The 14850-nt window shown below is 62.8% G+C and overlaps 1 protein-coding gene across 1 annotated transcript in view; it reads right to left on the reverse strand.

Annotated features, from left to right (window-relative positions):
* Positions 1 to 14850, reverse strand: part of NRXN2 (neurexin 2) — an 89188-nt gene that overhangs the window by 58753 nt on the left and 15585 nt on the right. The window contains 4 exon segments of the mRNA XM_056131832.1: positions 3638 to 3661; positions 8301 to 8602; positions 12125 to 12196; positions 14377 to 14406. Of these exon segments, the coding sequence (XP_055987807.1) occupies positions 3638 to 3661; positions 8301 to 8602; positions 12125 to 12196; positions 14377 to 14406 (428 nt within the window).

Here is a 14850-nt window from a genome sequence, read left to right on the forward strand (position 1 = left end):
CTTCACCTCCTTTCCATTCTGGGCACCAATCTGGCCTGGGTTCCCCAGAGTTCCGTGTACGCCTGTCAGGAGACGCCCCTATGGGAATGGGGGGCCTGGACACCTGCCGAGCTGCCCCCCCAGATTCACAACTGCTTTGTTTCTTAGAGCAGCCCAGGCCCGGGAGAGGGTGCAGAGGGAGGCGGGAGGCCAGGGAGCAGGGGCGGGGGGAGACCGTTTGGGGGTGGAAGTCAGGAAGCAGGAGGGGCTGAGGGGATTCCGGGAAGGGCAAGGAGAGATGAGGGTTAGTAACCACTGTTCCCTCGGACAATCCACTCCAGACACAAAAATGGCAGGTTCATTAGTAAAAGCAAGAAACGGGAGGAGTTCCCCCCCCGTCCCCCTCCACCCGGGGGGCTTGTGAGGCCCGGCCCCCCAACGCCCCCCTCGCACAGCTTCCGGAAGGGGCAGGGCCGGCGGGGGAGGAGGACGGGGCCATGCGACACGGAACAGCCACAGCCACAGCTTCGGGGGCTGCATGCGGGTTAGAGGGGCGGCGGGGGCCAGCGGAGAGGGCATGCAGGGCCGGGCAGACAGGGAGAGGCGGCGATGGAGGCGAAAGGGCTATGGGGGTGCCAGAAGGAGACGCTTCCATCCCGTGGAGGAGTGGGGAGGAGGCCCCTCCCCCAGGGCCGAGACGGGGTCCACGGCCTCATGTCCCTACCGCCACACACCACGTGTCCTCCCTCCTCAGAGGGGACCCCAGCCCCTCACAGGCCTACGCGGAGAAAGGGCACTCTCGGGTTGGGGGCAGCCCAGCTCCCTCGAGGGGCGTTGAAGACAGCTGCAAGGAGTGGCAGCAACCAGACAAGGCCGGTCCCCCTCCCCCGGAGGGGCTGGGAGAGGAAACCACGTCTGGACCCTAAATATCCCTGCCAGGGTATCCCTGGCCCTCGCGGGATTCAGGCTGAGAAAGGGGGTGCGGGGGCGCTGGCTTCCTAGCGGGGCCCTGCATGGGGGAGACTGAGGCTGGGGGCGGGGTTCTGATCTCTCTATGGATGGGGCGAGGGGGAGGAAGGACATCTGGACCTCTAGCCACCTGCTGGAGGGTCCCCCAACAGCTGGTCCTGACTTCCTGACTTGGGAGGGGTGAGACTACTCTCCCTGTCCTGAGCCTCTTCCTTTTTCCAGAACTTTCTCCTTTCCCTCCCTGAATTTTCTGTCCAAGGGACCCAACAGTCTCTGTCATGTCCCCACTTCCATAGGCTTGTCATGGAGGGCGGGGGAGTGGGGGAAGTGAGGGACCATGGCCTGAACCCTTCCATAACAGTGACGGGGACCCCAGTACCCCCACCTGGAAACGGAGAGCCGTGCCTGTCACCTCCTGCTACTCAGCCCCCCGTGGAGTCTACGTGATATTTGTGCGCCTCGTGCAGAGCATGTCAGGGTCAGCAGGAGACCCCAATGCTCCCTGAAGCACCCCCAAGCCTTGCTCCTCCAGATGCCCTGAGAGTCTGGCTTCAGGATGAGCCAAGCCAGGCTGAGCACCCAGGAACGGGGCTGGTTCCGGGGCCCCCTGCCCTGCGCGCTCAGTGGGAACTCGGGAGCCCAGGAATTGCCCCGGAAATTTTCCTTGGTGGCTTCTGGGCTCACTTACCCCAGACCTTCTCTGCTCCCCACACCCCTGTTCCTGGGGCCCCTGGGCTCTAGGAAGTTATTTTGGACTGGCTCCTAAGAAGGGTGGGCACAAAATGGCTCCTCAGGGAACCCCCCTGAGATGGGCCGCTCCCGCTCCCTGAAGCACATGACAGACCCGCCTCACCCCACTCCCCTGTGCGTGGCCTCACTGACCCTGGACAGTCGCAGAGCTTGGCGCCAGCCAGCTGTAGCCCCTGTCCCCAGTCTGAACCTGAGAGAGAGAGGAAAACATCCTTCCCAGGGTGCGAGGATTCGTCCGTGTCCAGAGTGTAGGGTGCCTGTCCAGGGAGGGCCAGAAGTGGTTCCAGATGCCCTGCCCCTGCGGGCCCGCTGGGCACCCCTGACCGGTCAGCTGGAGGCTCTAGACCAGGAGGGGAGGGTGGCTGTGAGTGGGTGCAGCCTCGGGGACAGAGCTATCCTGGGTTCGTGGGGGCAGGAACGCAGAGGCCTAGGGAAGCATCAGGACTCGGTAGAGCGCCCTCCCCGTCCCAGTCCCTGGGCAAGTCCCTCCTCACCAGCCAGAGGGCCACATGGATCTGGCTGGCTGGCAAGGCCAGGCCGTTGCCCGCCCCTGCCACCCGCAGCACTGGACCCATGGGACCAGACACATCCACCCTTGGGGGCCCCCCCGGCCGGCGCTCAATCACGCTGCATTATTAATAGGTGATGAGTAACCGCCAGCCGCGCAGAGCCAGAGCTGGGCAGCTGCGGGGAATCCCAGGGGAGGGCGCGGCCAGGCCTGCAGAGCAGGGGGGCCCCTACGGCGCCCGCCCGGGCTCCCCCCTCACGCACGCAGCCACCGGCAGCAGCTCGCAGACGCACTGCGCAGGCTCCCACTAACACCCCCTAAATGTCGCACCAACATTTACACACAGTCACACCCACACACCAACACACACCAGCTGCATTTACACAGACACCCACACCTCCGCTCCCCGCCACGGAGCCCAGCCCAAACAGAGGGTGACGGCTGCCCCGGATTCACCCCGGGGCCTGCTGCTCACCCCCTCCGCAGGAAGGAAGCCGCCCCCGCCCCCGTGAGAGGCCATGCAGGACGGATGGGTGGGGGGCGGAGCGGAGAGGCGGGGAGCGGACAGGAGGGGGAGACAGTGTGAGACACAGTGTTAGTCAGAGCAGAGCACGGGGAGACTGGACGCTGTCCCTGGTGGGGGGGGACCACTCATGCCATGCACGATGAGGGAGGGCCAGGGCCGGGGCCTCGTGTAGGGGAGAGCGGGAAGGGGGCGCCTCCTCCTGGCAGCCCGCCGGGCAGTGCCCCTCGGTGTGCCCTGGGGACCAAAGGCCTCTGGGCAGCGGCCTGGGCCATCTCCCAGGGCCACCCCCCTTGAGCTGCCTAGCCGACTGCGCCGGAGGGTTCGCCCCCCGCCACCTTCCCCCATGCGAGGGGCCCATCCGAGAGCTGACGGTGAGCAGAGCGTAGCGTGTCATGGGATGGTGTTTTCCATGGATTTTCAGGAGACTAAGAAAGAAACTAAATCCAAGAGGAAAAACAAAACAAAACAAAACAAAACAAAAACGAAACAAATAGGGAAGAAAATAAAGCGACAAGAACAAGCAGCCTGGCCCCGACTGGTCGGACCACGGCCGACGTGCAGGTGGCCCCATGCCCCGGCCACGGCTCTATCAGGGCGTAGGGCTCGGGGCAGGCGCGGGCCGAATTCTTTGGTTTCCATTTATCTTTTGGGCTTTGAGTTGGAAGCAAAAAGGAAAAGAAGAAGAAATGAAAGAAGGGCAAAAAGAAAAGAAAAAAAAAACACAAAGAGAGGAGAAGCCGAATCTACAGATTGTCCAGGACGCAGAAAAAAAAAATTAAAAAATCAAAATAGGAAGAGCAAAACAACAGAAACCAAAGGGGGAAGTCGAACAGTTAAAAAACCCACGGCAAACCAAACGGTAAGACAATTAGAGTGATATCTACCAGGTAATGCAGTTTGTTTACCATAGCGTGTCCAATCCCTGCGTGCTTCACCGGAGGGGGAAGGGGTCCAAAACAAAACAAAACAAAAAAACAAAAAACAACAGAGACGACAACGAAAGAACAGAACGAAAAGAAAAGAAAAATAAAATGACCAACCGTGAAACTCGAGGAAGGAGGAGAGCTCGACGCGCCCAGCGGGACCGGGCGGTGAGTACACGCCCTCCCGCCTCAGCTTCCGTCAAGTGTTCGGATTCAGGAAGGTAAATCAGAGCGGGCGGGAGAAATCAAACACGGCCCCATCCCATCCTTTCTGCTCCCGCGGCTCCCCCCGCGCTGCCCGGCCCTGCGCCCCACCGTCCCCCCTCCTGGAGGCGCCAGCTGCGGAGAAGGGGGCACAATTAGACCCGGTTAGTAGAGGAGACGACAAAGGAACTGGACCAGGGAAGCAAAGACTCAGAGATGACCGACATTCCGCAGATGAGACAGAAAGGTTAGTGGGTTTGTCACTCATACCTCAGCCCCTGGCCCAGCCGGGCCCTCACTCCCGGGGTGGGGGGAAAGCGTGTTAGTAACACACACAGAGTCGGCAACCAACGGGGCTTTCCAACAGAGGGTGAGAGGGAAGGCAGGTTAAGAAGCAGACCCGGTGATGCGGTATTAGTAAGTCCTAGGGGGCGGGTGGGCGAAAATGTTAGGGAGTTGGGGGGAGGGAGGGAGGGTGGGAACAGGGTGTGAGAGAGGGAAGGGCCGTGGGCCTAGGCCGTGGAGCCGGACCAGTGGGTGTGTCGGCTCACTGGTCAGCCCCACGGCTCCCCCGAGCACCGGCCACAGAGCCCATCGGTGCCGCCAACTGGCTGGCCTCTGGCCGAGTCACATTAGTGGGGTCACTGGCGGATGATGGAGGGGCTGGTGGGCTCCGAGCAGAGGGGCCCGCGCTGCCCTGGAGAGTCTCGGGACTGGCTAGAGTGAGAGGCAGCCCCAAAGGGGGCTGAGGGCAGGCAGGGGCTCCCCAGGAGCATCAGAGGGGCTTGGGGTGTCTTCACTGCCTGGGGATGGTGGGATCCACCTGGTCCAGGAATTACCAGGGGTCATGGGGATGGCTCCTTTTTCTGTTGTTTCCCTTCCTCGAGGAAGGAAGGGAATGAGTCACCTCCAAAGCAGGGCATCGGGAGACCTGCCCCTACCAGCCGCTGCAGGCAGGAAGAAGGTTCCCCTCGATTCCTGCCCGGCCTCCCCAGCCCAGAGCAGACTCCTCTTTCCAGGCCCACATTTCCACAGTGCTCCCCAGGCTCCTTGAACTCCTGCCCACTGGGCAGCTGTCCCTCCCAGCACCACCCCCACCCCATGGAAGCCCCACCTCTTCCCAGACACGCCCCCCCAGCACCAGAAGGCCCCGCTGACCACTGCCCAACCCACACCCCACCACTGAGAAAGAAAGAGGCCCACCAACCCCTAAGTCTCTTTCTGCTCCTCCCGACAGGAGAAATCAGTGTCTTCTCGTGCCTCCTGCTAGCCCCTCCATGCCCGCACCCCCGAGGAACTCTAAGATCATTTTCTCTTCTCATGCCCCAAAGCACCAGGTCCAGAAGGATGCTAGTGTCTGGGCAGGAGTCAAGGGGACAGAGGCGGCCTCCCTGGGGTCTCAGAGCTGAGAGGCACTGTGGTTCCAACCTAGGAATGAAGGTGCTTAAAGGGGCTCCCTGGGTGAGAGGGGCCGAACTCTGGAGGACAATCACTAAGGGCCTCCTCAAACCGGAAGTAACCAAAAGCAATAGAGAGCTGCCATAAGGAGTGAAGAATTGCCAGGACTGTCTCCACGGCAAGTGGACAAGCATGACAGGAGGACAAGGCTGCCCCCGGGGACAGGCCTTGCATCTAACGAGCAAGTCAGCCCAGCAGCAGGGATGCAGAACAACTAGCTTGGGTTGAGTCAGCTGCACCCAAGAATGGCAATGCCCAGAGGCGGAAACCCCACACTTCTCCTCGGGTCTCAGCCAGTACTGGAGCCCGAATGAGAAGGGGGAGAAATAGTCTTCCATGGTCACGGACAGTGTCTAATCGTGACACTGAGAAGAGCAAATGAAAAAAAATGAGACTGAGAGAGAAGCGAGCAGATCAGAGATGGGCCCTCGGGAAACCATGGGGAGAGGCAGGCTTCTCGGAAACGGCAGGAAGGTATGGCTGTGGGGTGGGACCTGGAGGCCACCCCTGATGAGCACGGCCCAGAGAGCCATTGTGGCTAAAACCCGGTGGAGCCTCTAGGGGCAGCGCCACCCAGCCGGTCCAGGGCTACTCGGGACACAGGTTCCAAATGAGCAAGGAAGGCGTCCCCAAGCCCTAGAAAGTGCCAGAAGGCTGCTGGTGCCTGGAGCAGTGGCAGGACGGTGACAGAGGAAGGATGTGGCATAAGGGGTCAGCCATCACCAGGGGGGAGAAGTGGTTGGGCCTTCACTGAACACGGGTGCAGCACTGAGCCCTCAAGGAAGCAAAGTGGGGTGATGTGTCCAGATCACGTGGCCCCCCACAAAGAGAGCCCCACATGGCTGGCAGGAGCCGCTAGACTGGGTCCACATGGGCAGCCAGTGACAGGCACGGCTCTGCCCAGCCTCCTGGGGTCCTATCTGCCCTGTGCCAAAGAGGCCGCCATGATTCCCAGGCAGCGTCAGGCCTGAGAAGGGGTGGGGTGCTGTCTGCAGATTTGAGAGCTGCCCCTGACCATGGAGGGGTGCGGCTACAGGGGAAGGGAGTACCTTTCTGCTCTTGGGGAGCCTGTGTTCTGAGACACACACACACACACACACACACACACACACACACACACACCCCTATAGCTGGAGCTGGGGCTATTTCTCTTTATGCTCCGTTTTTCAGGCCACCCCCAGTGGTGCTCAGGAGTTACTTCTGGCTCTGCTCAGGATCAATCCTGGCGGTGCTCAGGGGACCAGGACTATATATGGTGTCAGGGATTGAACCCAAGTCAGCTACATGCAAAGCAAATACCTTCCCTGCTATACTATCGCTCCGGGCCCCTCCCAGGGGGCCCGAATACTGGAGAGAGGGACCCTGGGTCACACACTCAGCCCCCCCAGCATGACTCAGATCATGGGGGGTTTCCCACGGCCAGGGCATCAGTGGGACCCTGGGGATCCTGAGCAGGGGCTCCCAGCCGTACCCCTCCACATGGGCAGATCCATGCAAAGGGCATCTCTGTAGGGGGCACCTCAGTCTCCACTCTCTGGAATCCCAACATCCCCTCCTGAAGCTGTGCCACCCCTACTCCCGGGATACGACTGAACACGGGGAATGGGGGCACAGCCAAACTGGCCAACCAGAGCAGTAGGGAGCAGCCAAATCCTCCTCGGAACCATGTGGTGACCTCGGGAGGATGGTCTCGGTCCCTAACTGGGCTGGCATGATGGCAGCATGTGCCTTATGCCAGGGTCACTGAAAACAAGGCAGGGACTGAGCACTGACCAGGCGCTATCAAGACACCATCCCAGGAGAGTCCCCACCTGCCCCAGCTTGCACGACCTGCTCATCCGACAGGACAGCTAGGGCGCAGCTCCCGAGAGCCCCCAGAGTGCACCTGCCTCGGTACCCCTTCCTCAGAGACACCGTGGGACTCGGTCCTGTTCCCGGGGTCACACCTACAGCACCCACAGGGACCCCAGGACTGTTGAGGACCCAGACACATGCATGGGGACCCCGAGCTTTGGTGCTGTGACAGCTCTGGACAGCTCGAGGCAAGTCCCCCGACTCCAAGGACGGCATCTGGGACCTCAGACTCTGACAGGGAGACACAAGGCATCGGGCTCGAAGGCCCAGGGATGATCAGCCAGATGAGGGAACAGAGGGACAGGAAGAGTGCCCCCACCCGACATGCCCGCCACAGGACACGTGGGCATGAAGAGCCGGGGCCTCACGGAGCCCAGTTCCAGCAGGAAGAGTGACCTGGGGTCATGGGGGCTTGGGGGGTCGGCAGGGGAGCAGGGCACTGAACAGGAGGAACCCCATGAGATCATGCTCCCAGGCTGCCTGGACTCCCCAGCGCCCACCCTACCTCTCAGTTGAGGCGTGGGGACAAGAGGATGCAGGATGAGGGGACCACATGGTGGGCTGGTGCCCAGACACCAAGGAAGGGGGACTGCCGGCCCCCCGTGACCGAGCAGGATGCTTCACCCTCCAGCCAGAGAGCACCGAGGGAAAGAGACCCGCCACGGCCTGAAGCAGTGGGGAAAGGCTGCGGTAGGGGCCGCTCCAAGAAGCTGCCGGAAGTGGAAAGGTCTTGGTGGAAACCGGATGTGGGGCCACAGACCCACAGAAGCCTGGCTGGGGTCGTGTCACCCTGGCAGCGACAGCGTGGATGGGCTGAGGATGCAGGGGAAGAGAAGAGGCCAGCTAGGAGGGGGCTGGGCACCTTTGGGGGCGACTGTGAGCACCACAGGAAGAGCTGGGGCCTACGGGGAGGCCTTTGAAGGGACGGACAGGCAGGGAGGAGCGGTGAGGAGGGACCCAAGACCCTGGCCTGTGCCCCTGTGCCCAGCCCCGGGCCTGCCTCCTCTCCCTCACTCCTCACTCTCCTGCCACCCTATCAGCTCCCCGCCTCGGCCTTCACTCCTACACTTCCGAGCCCCCGATCCCCCTGGGAGCCCCCCACCCCCCGCCGGCTTCCGGCTCCCCTTACCTGGCGCAGGTTTCGGGTGACCCGGACCTCGTGCCAGTTGTTGTCGTTGAACTTGCCGTTGACGGGCTCCACGAGGGCCTCGAAGGCGCCCGAACCCAGGTTGATGACGAGCCAGACGGCACCGGACTTGAGGGAGAGGTTGACATAGTCGGCCGACTTGCCCGTGTGCAGCATGAGCCCGTTGCGCTGCAGCGTGCGGAAGGCCAGCGTGATCTCGTCGGTGCTGCTCTGGATCGGGTTGTGCGACAGGTCGTAGCAGAAGAACTCGCTGCCCTTGAACGTGGCCACGAACTCCTCCTTGCCTGCGGGCCACCGTGGGGAGAGACGGGAGGGAGCTGAGTGGGGCGCGCCCACCCCCACCCTGGCCCCTCCCCTGACCTGGGCCCCCTCCTCTCCGGCCACCCGGGCCCCCCACCTCCGCATTCGCTTCCAAGGCAGAAGGCTGCCCAAGGACGCTCCTGGGGACCACCATACCCCCGGACACAGGGCCAGCTGGACAACCCGTCTCTGGCCGCTGCCCACCAGTGTGGACACCGCGCGTGTCTCTGAAGCGAGAGACCCTGCCGCGTACCTGAGGGTGTCCCGAGAGCAGCCCAGGCTCTCTCCCTACACACACACCTTTCTCCCAGGTGGGCCGTTCTTGGGCCCCCCACAGGGATAGGCAAGAGGGCCTGGGGGGAGCAGTGAGTGGATTGGGGGGAGGAAGGACAGGGAGGGGAAACACAAAGGAAGGAGGTGATGCAGGGACCAGGGAGGGGACACAGTGCCCCAGAGAGGACGCAGATCAGGGAACAGAGAGACAGGAAGCGGGGCCTCTGGAGGGCCAGCGCCCCAGCTGACATGCCCCTTCACACGACACGTGGACACAAAGAGCCTCCAGGAGCCCCCACTCCCAGCTTCCTCCTCCCAGCTGAGCCCAGAGGGGCCCCAGGGTTGGGTGGGGATCGCTGGGTGGCACGCAGGGGCCGAGGGGTCTGCAGTGCTCCCGAGGGGGCCATGCAAGGAAGTGGAGGGAGGCCACGGCCCAGCCTCAGGCAGAGGGAGAGACGCGTGCCCTGGTGGCTGGGATTCTGAAGGGGACCTGGTGGCCCCTGAATGGCCAGGGTGGGGATGGGGGCCTGACCAGCAGGCACAGAGCCTACGAGGAGAGCAGGGGAGCTGGGAAGGCGCTGGCGAGCACTGCCCCACGGGTACCCTTCACAGGCGCCTTTCCTGCAGGTGCCCCAGCCCCTCACACAACAGCTCTGCTTCTCCCCTCCAGGCAGGCTGCCCAGAGCCCCGTCCTCCCTCTCCGAATGCCAAAGCACCAGCTGCTGCCCGGAGCCAAGCCTGCAACTGCAGCTGGCAAGACCCGCCTTCCTCAGACCACAGGGCAGCCAGTCCGGGGGTGTGTGGGGGGGGCCGTGTCAGGACAGCAAGGACCCCTTCCCCTGCCCACCTGAAGACCAAAAAGCAAGGGGAGGAATTTGGCTGAGCCAGAAGGGGCAGCTAGGAGAGGGGCAATGGGGAGAAGGGCAGAAAGATGACCAGTGGGGACAGGGATAGAGGTGGGCAGCGCAGCGTGAGGGGTCCAGAGGAACAGGAAGTAGCAGCTGATGATAAGGAGTGAGGCAGGGGGCTGGTGGAGGGCCAGCGAGGGAAGGGGGACAGGGCTCTCTGAGGAAGGGAAGCCAGGGCTTCCTCAGGGCCTCGCTGTTTCCATAGCAACCAGGCCTAGAGGAGCCAGGGGGGCTCAAGGACCAGGAAAGGGAGCGCGTTTGACCTTGGGTTTGCCACGCGTCCCTGTCCCTGCCGGAAGTCAGGCCTCCCCACCCTCTCGCTCCCTCACCTTCATGCAGTCAAAGAAAATATCATTAAAGGCAGAGCCGAACAGAAGGGAAGGCAAGAGTGAGGCGGCCACGTGAAGACGTGATTGGGACCGAACAAAAGAGGCCGGGAACAAGGGGAGAGGCGGGCCTGGCCCCCGCCAAGGCAGCGCCGAGGGCTGGCTCTGCCCACTGTGGGGAGAGGGAGGCGCAGCCAGCGGCCACTCTGCAGTCGGGTCGCGTGTCCTCCAGCCCGGAGCTCTGCTGCCACCGGCCTCGCACAGAGCAGCCAGCTGAGAGAATAGGCGGAGAGGGCCGGGGGTGAGCGGGGCTGCGGGGAGCAAGGAAACCTGAGGGCGGTGGAAAGATGGCAAGGCAGGCCCTGCAAGGGGGGCGCACTGCCCAGCATGCCCCCAGAGCGCCAGGGGAGCTGAGAGCCAGAGGCCTGCACCAGGGGGCGCTCTCTGCCCGGAACTACAACTCCCAGCAGCCTCGGACTACGCTGACCGAGGCTAAGGGTCCCTGCACCGGAGGCGGGTGGGTGGGGGCGAGAAGAAGTGACACTAGTTTCTGCCCCCTGTTGCGGTCGCGGACTCTGAGCCCCACAAGTGTCCCTCGTCGTGCTGCATGTGGCCAGACAGCAGCTGCTGAGGCCCGGGGTTTCTTAGGGGCGGGAGGGACGGGGCAGCTGCCTCTTTGCAGGCTGGGCTCTGGCCCTCCTCTGGGAAGCTCTCCAGCCCGTCCGTCCCCCCTCCCCAACCCCGCCAGGCCCGCCCCGCTCTCCAGCACTCCAGCTGTCTGTTCAGCTCATTTGGCACTTCCTGCCTAGTAACATCTTGTACTGCTCCCTTGAGAGGAAGTGCGATGTGAGGAAGACGCCTGGACATGAAGGCCCGCTCTCCCCCGCCTGGCCCCGCCTGGTGACCTTGGCCACTCCACTCCGAGTCTCAGCCCGGCTCTCCCTTCCAGACAAAGGCGCTCCCACGGGCCTGCCCAAGGGCTGCCGCAGGGGCCCGAGAATGAGAGCAAGGACGCAGCTTCCCACGCTGCACCCGGGCCCAGACACACGACTCGGCCTGGTCGGGAACTTTCTGTGCAAGCAAGTGAGCGCCTGCCCAGATCAATGAGCGGATTAAGTCGCTGGACAAGGCGCGCCCTGTTCTCCCCTCACACTCCCCTCCTCTGTGGCGCTTCATTGTGGGTCTCCCCGCCTTCGCCGGGCCCTGAGGACAGAGACCACTCACATTGAGAGCGTCAGAGCGAGCACAGCCCTGGGTGCGTGTACACGGAGGTGGGGGGTACCCGTGGAGGGACACAGGCGCTGTCCCCAGGGAGCTGGGCTGAGCGGGGAACAGTGAGGGGTAAGGATGGCAGCCATAGTGTGGATGTGGACTGGGGGAGCACGGAGCAGGGACTGGGTTTGTCTGGGGCTCTCAGGGGAGACTTCCGGGGGTGGACCCCAGCCAGAGACAGCCGGGGCTGGCGGGAGGCCAGGGGCCCGGAACAGTGCCCAGAATGCACAGCACTTCGGTTTGGCCCCCACGGGTGGTCCTTGAGAACTCGCTAAGTGCCCTGGGAATTCCCCACCGTCTGCAGAGAGGCCATGGCCTCAGCAAGGGAGAAAGAGCTAAGAGCCAAGAGCCGGGGCCAGGCACAAGGCCGCATGCTGGCCGTCCGGGCTTTTACCCTCCCAGTTACCCCAAGGCAAGGAGGAGTCTGACCTCCCCCCCCATCCCTCCCCCCTGCGCAGGGGGGAAGGGTTATACTGCTGCCTGGTCACTCCACCGGAGAAACAGACGGGCTAGGGCAGGCCTGAAGAAGGAAGGTCACAAGGTTCTAGAAAGGTCCTCGGGTGGCAGGAAAAAAATGGAGCGGGGGCAGGAGCTGGGCTGCATATCCCCCAGTCCCGTAACTTCAGAGTGGAGGTACACACTTAGGTGACTGGGCAACCCCGGCAGTGTAGCGAGCCCACGGAGGGGGGTGCAGGCTGGGCTCTCTGGGGGGGTGGGGGTCACTGACCTTTCGTTGGCTGGTGCACATCGCCGGCTCCTCCTCTCCCGGCCCCCCCCTCGGAGAACAGTAAGGACCCTACTGGAGAAGCAGAATTGGGGAGTCAGGCACCAGGAGCTGCCCAGCCAGCCCCACCCAGCCCCGAGATGATGAAGGGCCTCTCGGGGTGCCAGTCAGCGGGCTGCTCTGGGGTCTCTAGGGGAGGAGCCTACTAATGAGCCAAGGGCCCTGGGCCTGACAGACTCCTCAGACCCCCAACCACGATCCTCCCTTAGCCCAGGTTGGGGTGACCTGTCTGAGGACCCCACTGTAGACAGTGTGTGAAAGGGCCCTTGGGGGGACCCAGAGGCCCCAAGTGTCCACTTCTCAGCCTCCCCTGCTGCCTCCTGGCCCAGCCCCGTTCTGCTGTGGGTCAGAGTTCACGCTCTACAACGTACCCAGACACCTGACACCCTCCCCACAAGACCTCATCTGTCCTCCACCTGTCCTCAAGCAAGCGTGGTCCCCCCAGCAACCCGGATCCAGAGATCCAGAGCCACACCAGGACCTCCCCGGGGCACACCCAGGATCCACACCAGAAGCCTCTCCACACACACCGGGTCCCATACCAGGCCCGGGGGCGGGGCCTCCTGGGCTTTGCAGGGGTGCTTGCAGGGGCTGGGCAGCCCCATGCATCTGTGCCTCACTGGCTCTCCAACAGCTCTGGGGCACACAGTGCCACACGCCTGGGCTCCAGGCCCTCTCAGGCACCCTACCTGTCCCCACACAGCACCTCCCTCCCCAGTGCCCCTCCCCAGGGCACCTTAAGCACCCCCCTCCTCAAACCCGCCAAGTAAAACCAGAGTAAGGGCTGAGCTGTGGGCCTGGCGAGGCGAGACGCCCCTCCAGGACCCCTCAGACCTCTGGCTCTGAGCAAACTGAACCCCAGCCAGCACCCCCAGAACCAGGCACTGAGAGGAGGAAGGATGGAGGTGAACTACTAGCTCGGATCCCCATGTGGAGCGTGGGGGTGTCCTCATGCTCCACATTTGTGCCCTGGGTCCCCCCCAACCCCATGGCTGTTCCCCGACCCAGGTACAATCTCTCGGCAGTGGGGCCTTCACGGGTGGCCTCTCTTGCCTGTGGTCTAAGGAACCCTCAGGGACATGGAGCCCCAACAGCCGCCCTGGGCAGGACAAGGTATGTCAGAGGGTCAGAGAGACCAAATGGGTGGAGCTCCAGAGGGTGGGCAGCAGGGCGGCAGGGGTCTCGGCTAGGTCTCCTGGACTCTGTCTCTAGGCTTTTGGGCGGGACCTCTGAAACAGTGCTCAGGAGACCGGGGTCCCCACCAGCAATTTTCTGCCAGTAGGGCAAGGGGTTCAATGAAAGGGGACAAACAGAGGTACCGTGCTTTGGGGGTTCTGCAGTGCTGGGGATTACTCAGGCCACCTGGTTGGTGCATGGGAGCTGCACCCAGGTGCTTGGGGGCTCGAGGGACCATGTGGTAGCAGGAGCTGAACCCCAATGGGCGCTGTGTCCAGGCTGTTAAGGGTGGTGGGGACTGGGTGGGAGAGAGGCTCAAGCACACCGTCCCACCACTTCCAGGTGTGTCGTCACCAGCCTATGTGTCCCCGTCTCTGTGTCCATCATCTTGCTGGGCCCACTTGACCCCCTCTGTCCAGCAGGGTTGAGAGGCTACTGAGAGTGAAGGTGGCGGCAGGTGGGAGGGTGCAGATTCCGGGGGCACCCTGCTCCTCCATCCCCCCTATTTGACCCGGCTTCCCCACAGTGGAGCCCCCCACCCCCCGCCAGCAGCAGGGGAGGGGACGGAGGCTGCCTAGAAGCCCCCCTTCTGTGGCTCATGCTTCCTCTCTTCTCTTGGGCCCAGAGAAAAGAAAGAATGATCAGAATGAGTGGAAGGAAATAAAACGGCACCATGAGAAAGGGAAAAAAGCAAGATACACTCCCCGTAAAAGGAAACAAAAAACAAACGAAGGACGAGACAACGGCAGGAGTTCAAACATCTCTCGATGTCAGAAACCAGGCGGAGATGAGGGCGGATGGAGCGCGTGGGGGGCATGGGACAGGGTGGCACAGACAGGGGCCAGCCCCCCACCCCCACCCGGCACCCCCAATAGAACAAGGACATGGGGGCGGGGGAGACGGGCAGGGAGGGCAGGAAGGTGGCGCGGGACAGGCGGGGGGCGGGGCACAGGGAGAAGAACAGAAAATCCAGGCGCAGGTTGGGGGAATCCAAACCAAACCCCAACTTCAAACCATACCTTCGCTGTTTAACGTCAGGTGAGCCGGACCTTGGAAAGGGGAAGGAGAGAAAGAAAGAAGGGGGGGAAAAAGAAGAAAAAAAGAAAGCAAAAGGGAAAGAAACAAAGAAAACACGAGTCATCAAAAGCAGCCAGAGAGCGGGGAGAAGAAGCCTTTGCTGCCACAATTTAAAACCCTTTTAACTTGTGACAGACATCGGGGGAAGCCCCCAGCCCAGAGGCTGAGGAGAGGGGCCCCGATGCCGAAATAAAGGGGGGCACAAGGGGGTGAGAGAGAGAGACAGAGAGAGAACAGAGAGAGGGGGGCACCAAGAGGGGGGTCCAGGCAGAACCAGAGGGAGGGGCAGGGCGGGGGGCACGGCGGGGAGTGAGGGGGTGCGGGTTTGGTTTCTTTATTTTTTCTTCTTGCCGGCAAAAAAAAAAAAAGTAAAAGGAGCAGAAGCACGAGGCGGGGAGGGCTGCTCTTTCCTTTTC

The sequence above is a fragment of the Sorex fumeus genome, unplaced genomic scaffold, assembly GCF_029834395.1.
Source record: "Sorex fumeus unplaced genomic scaffold, SorFum_2.1 ptg000093l, whole genome shotgun sequence".
Taxonomy (NCBI): Eukaryota; Metazoa; Chordata; class Mammalia; order Eulipotyphla; family Soricidae; genus Sorex; species Sorex fumeus.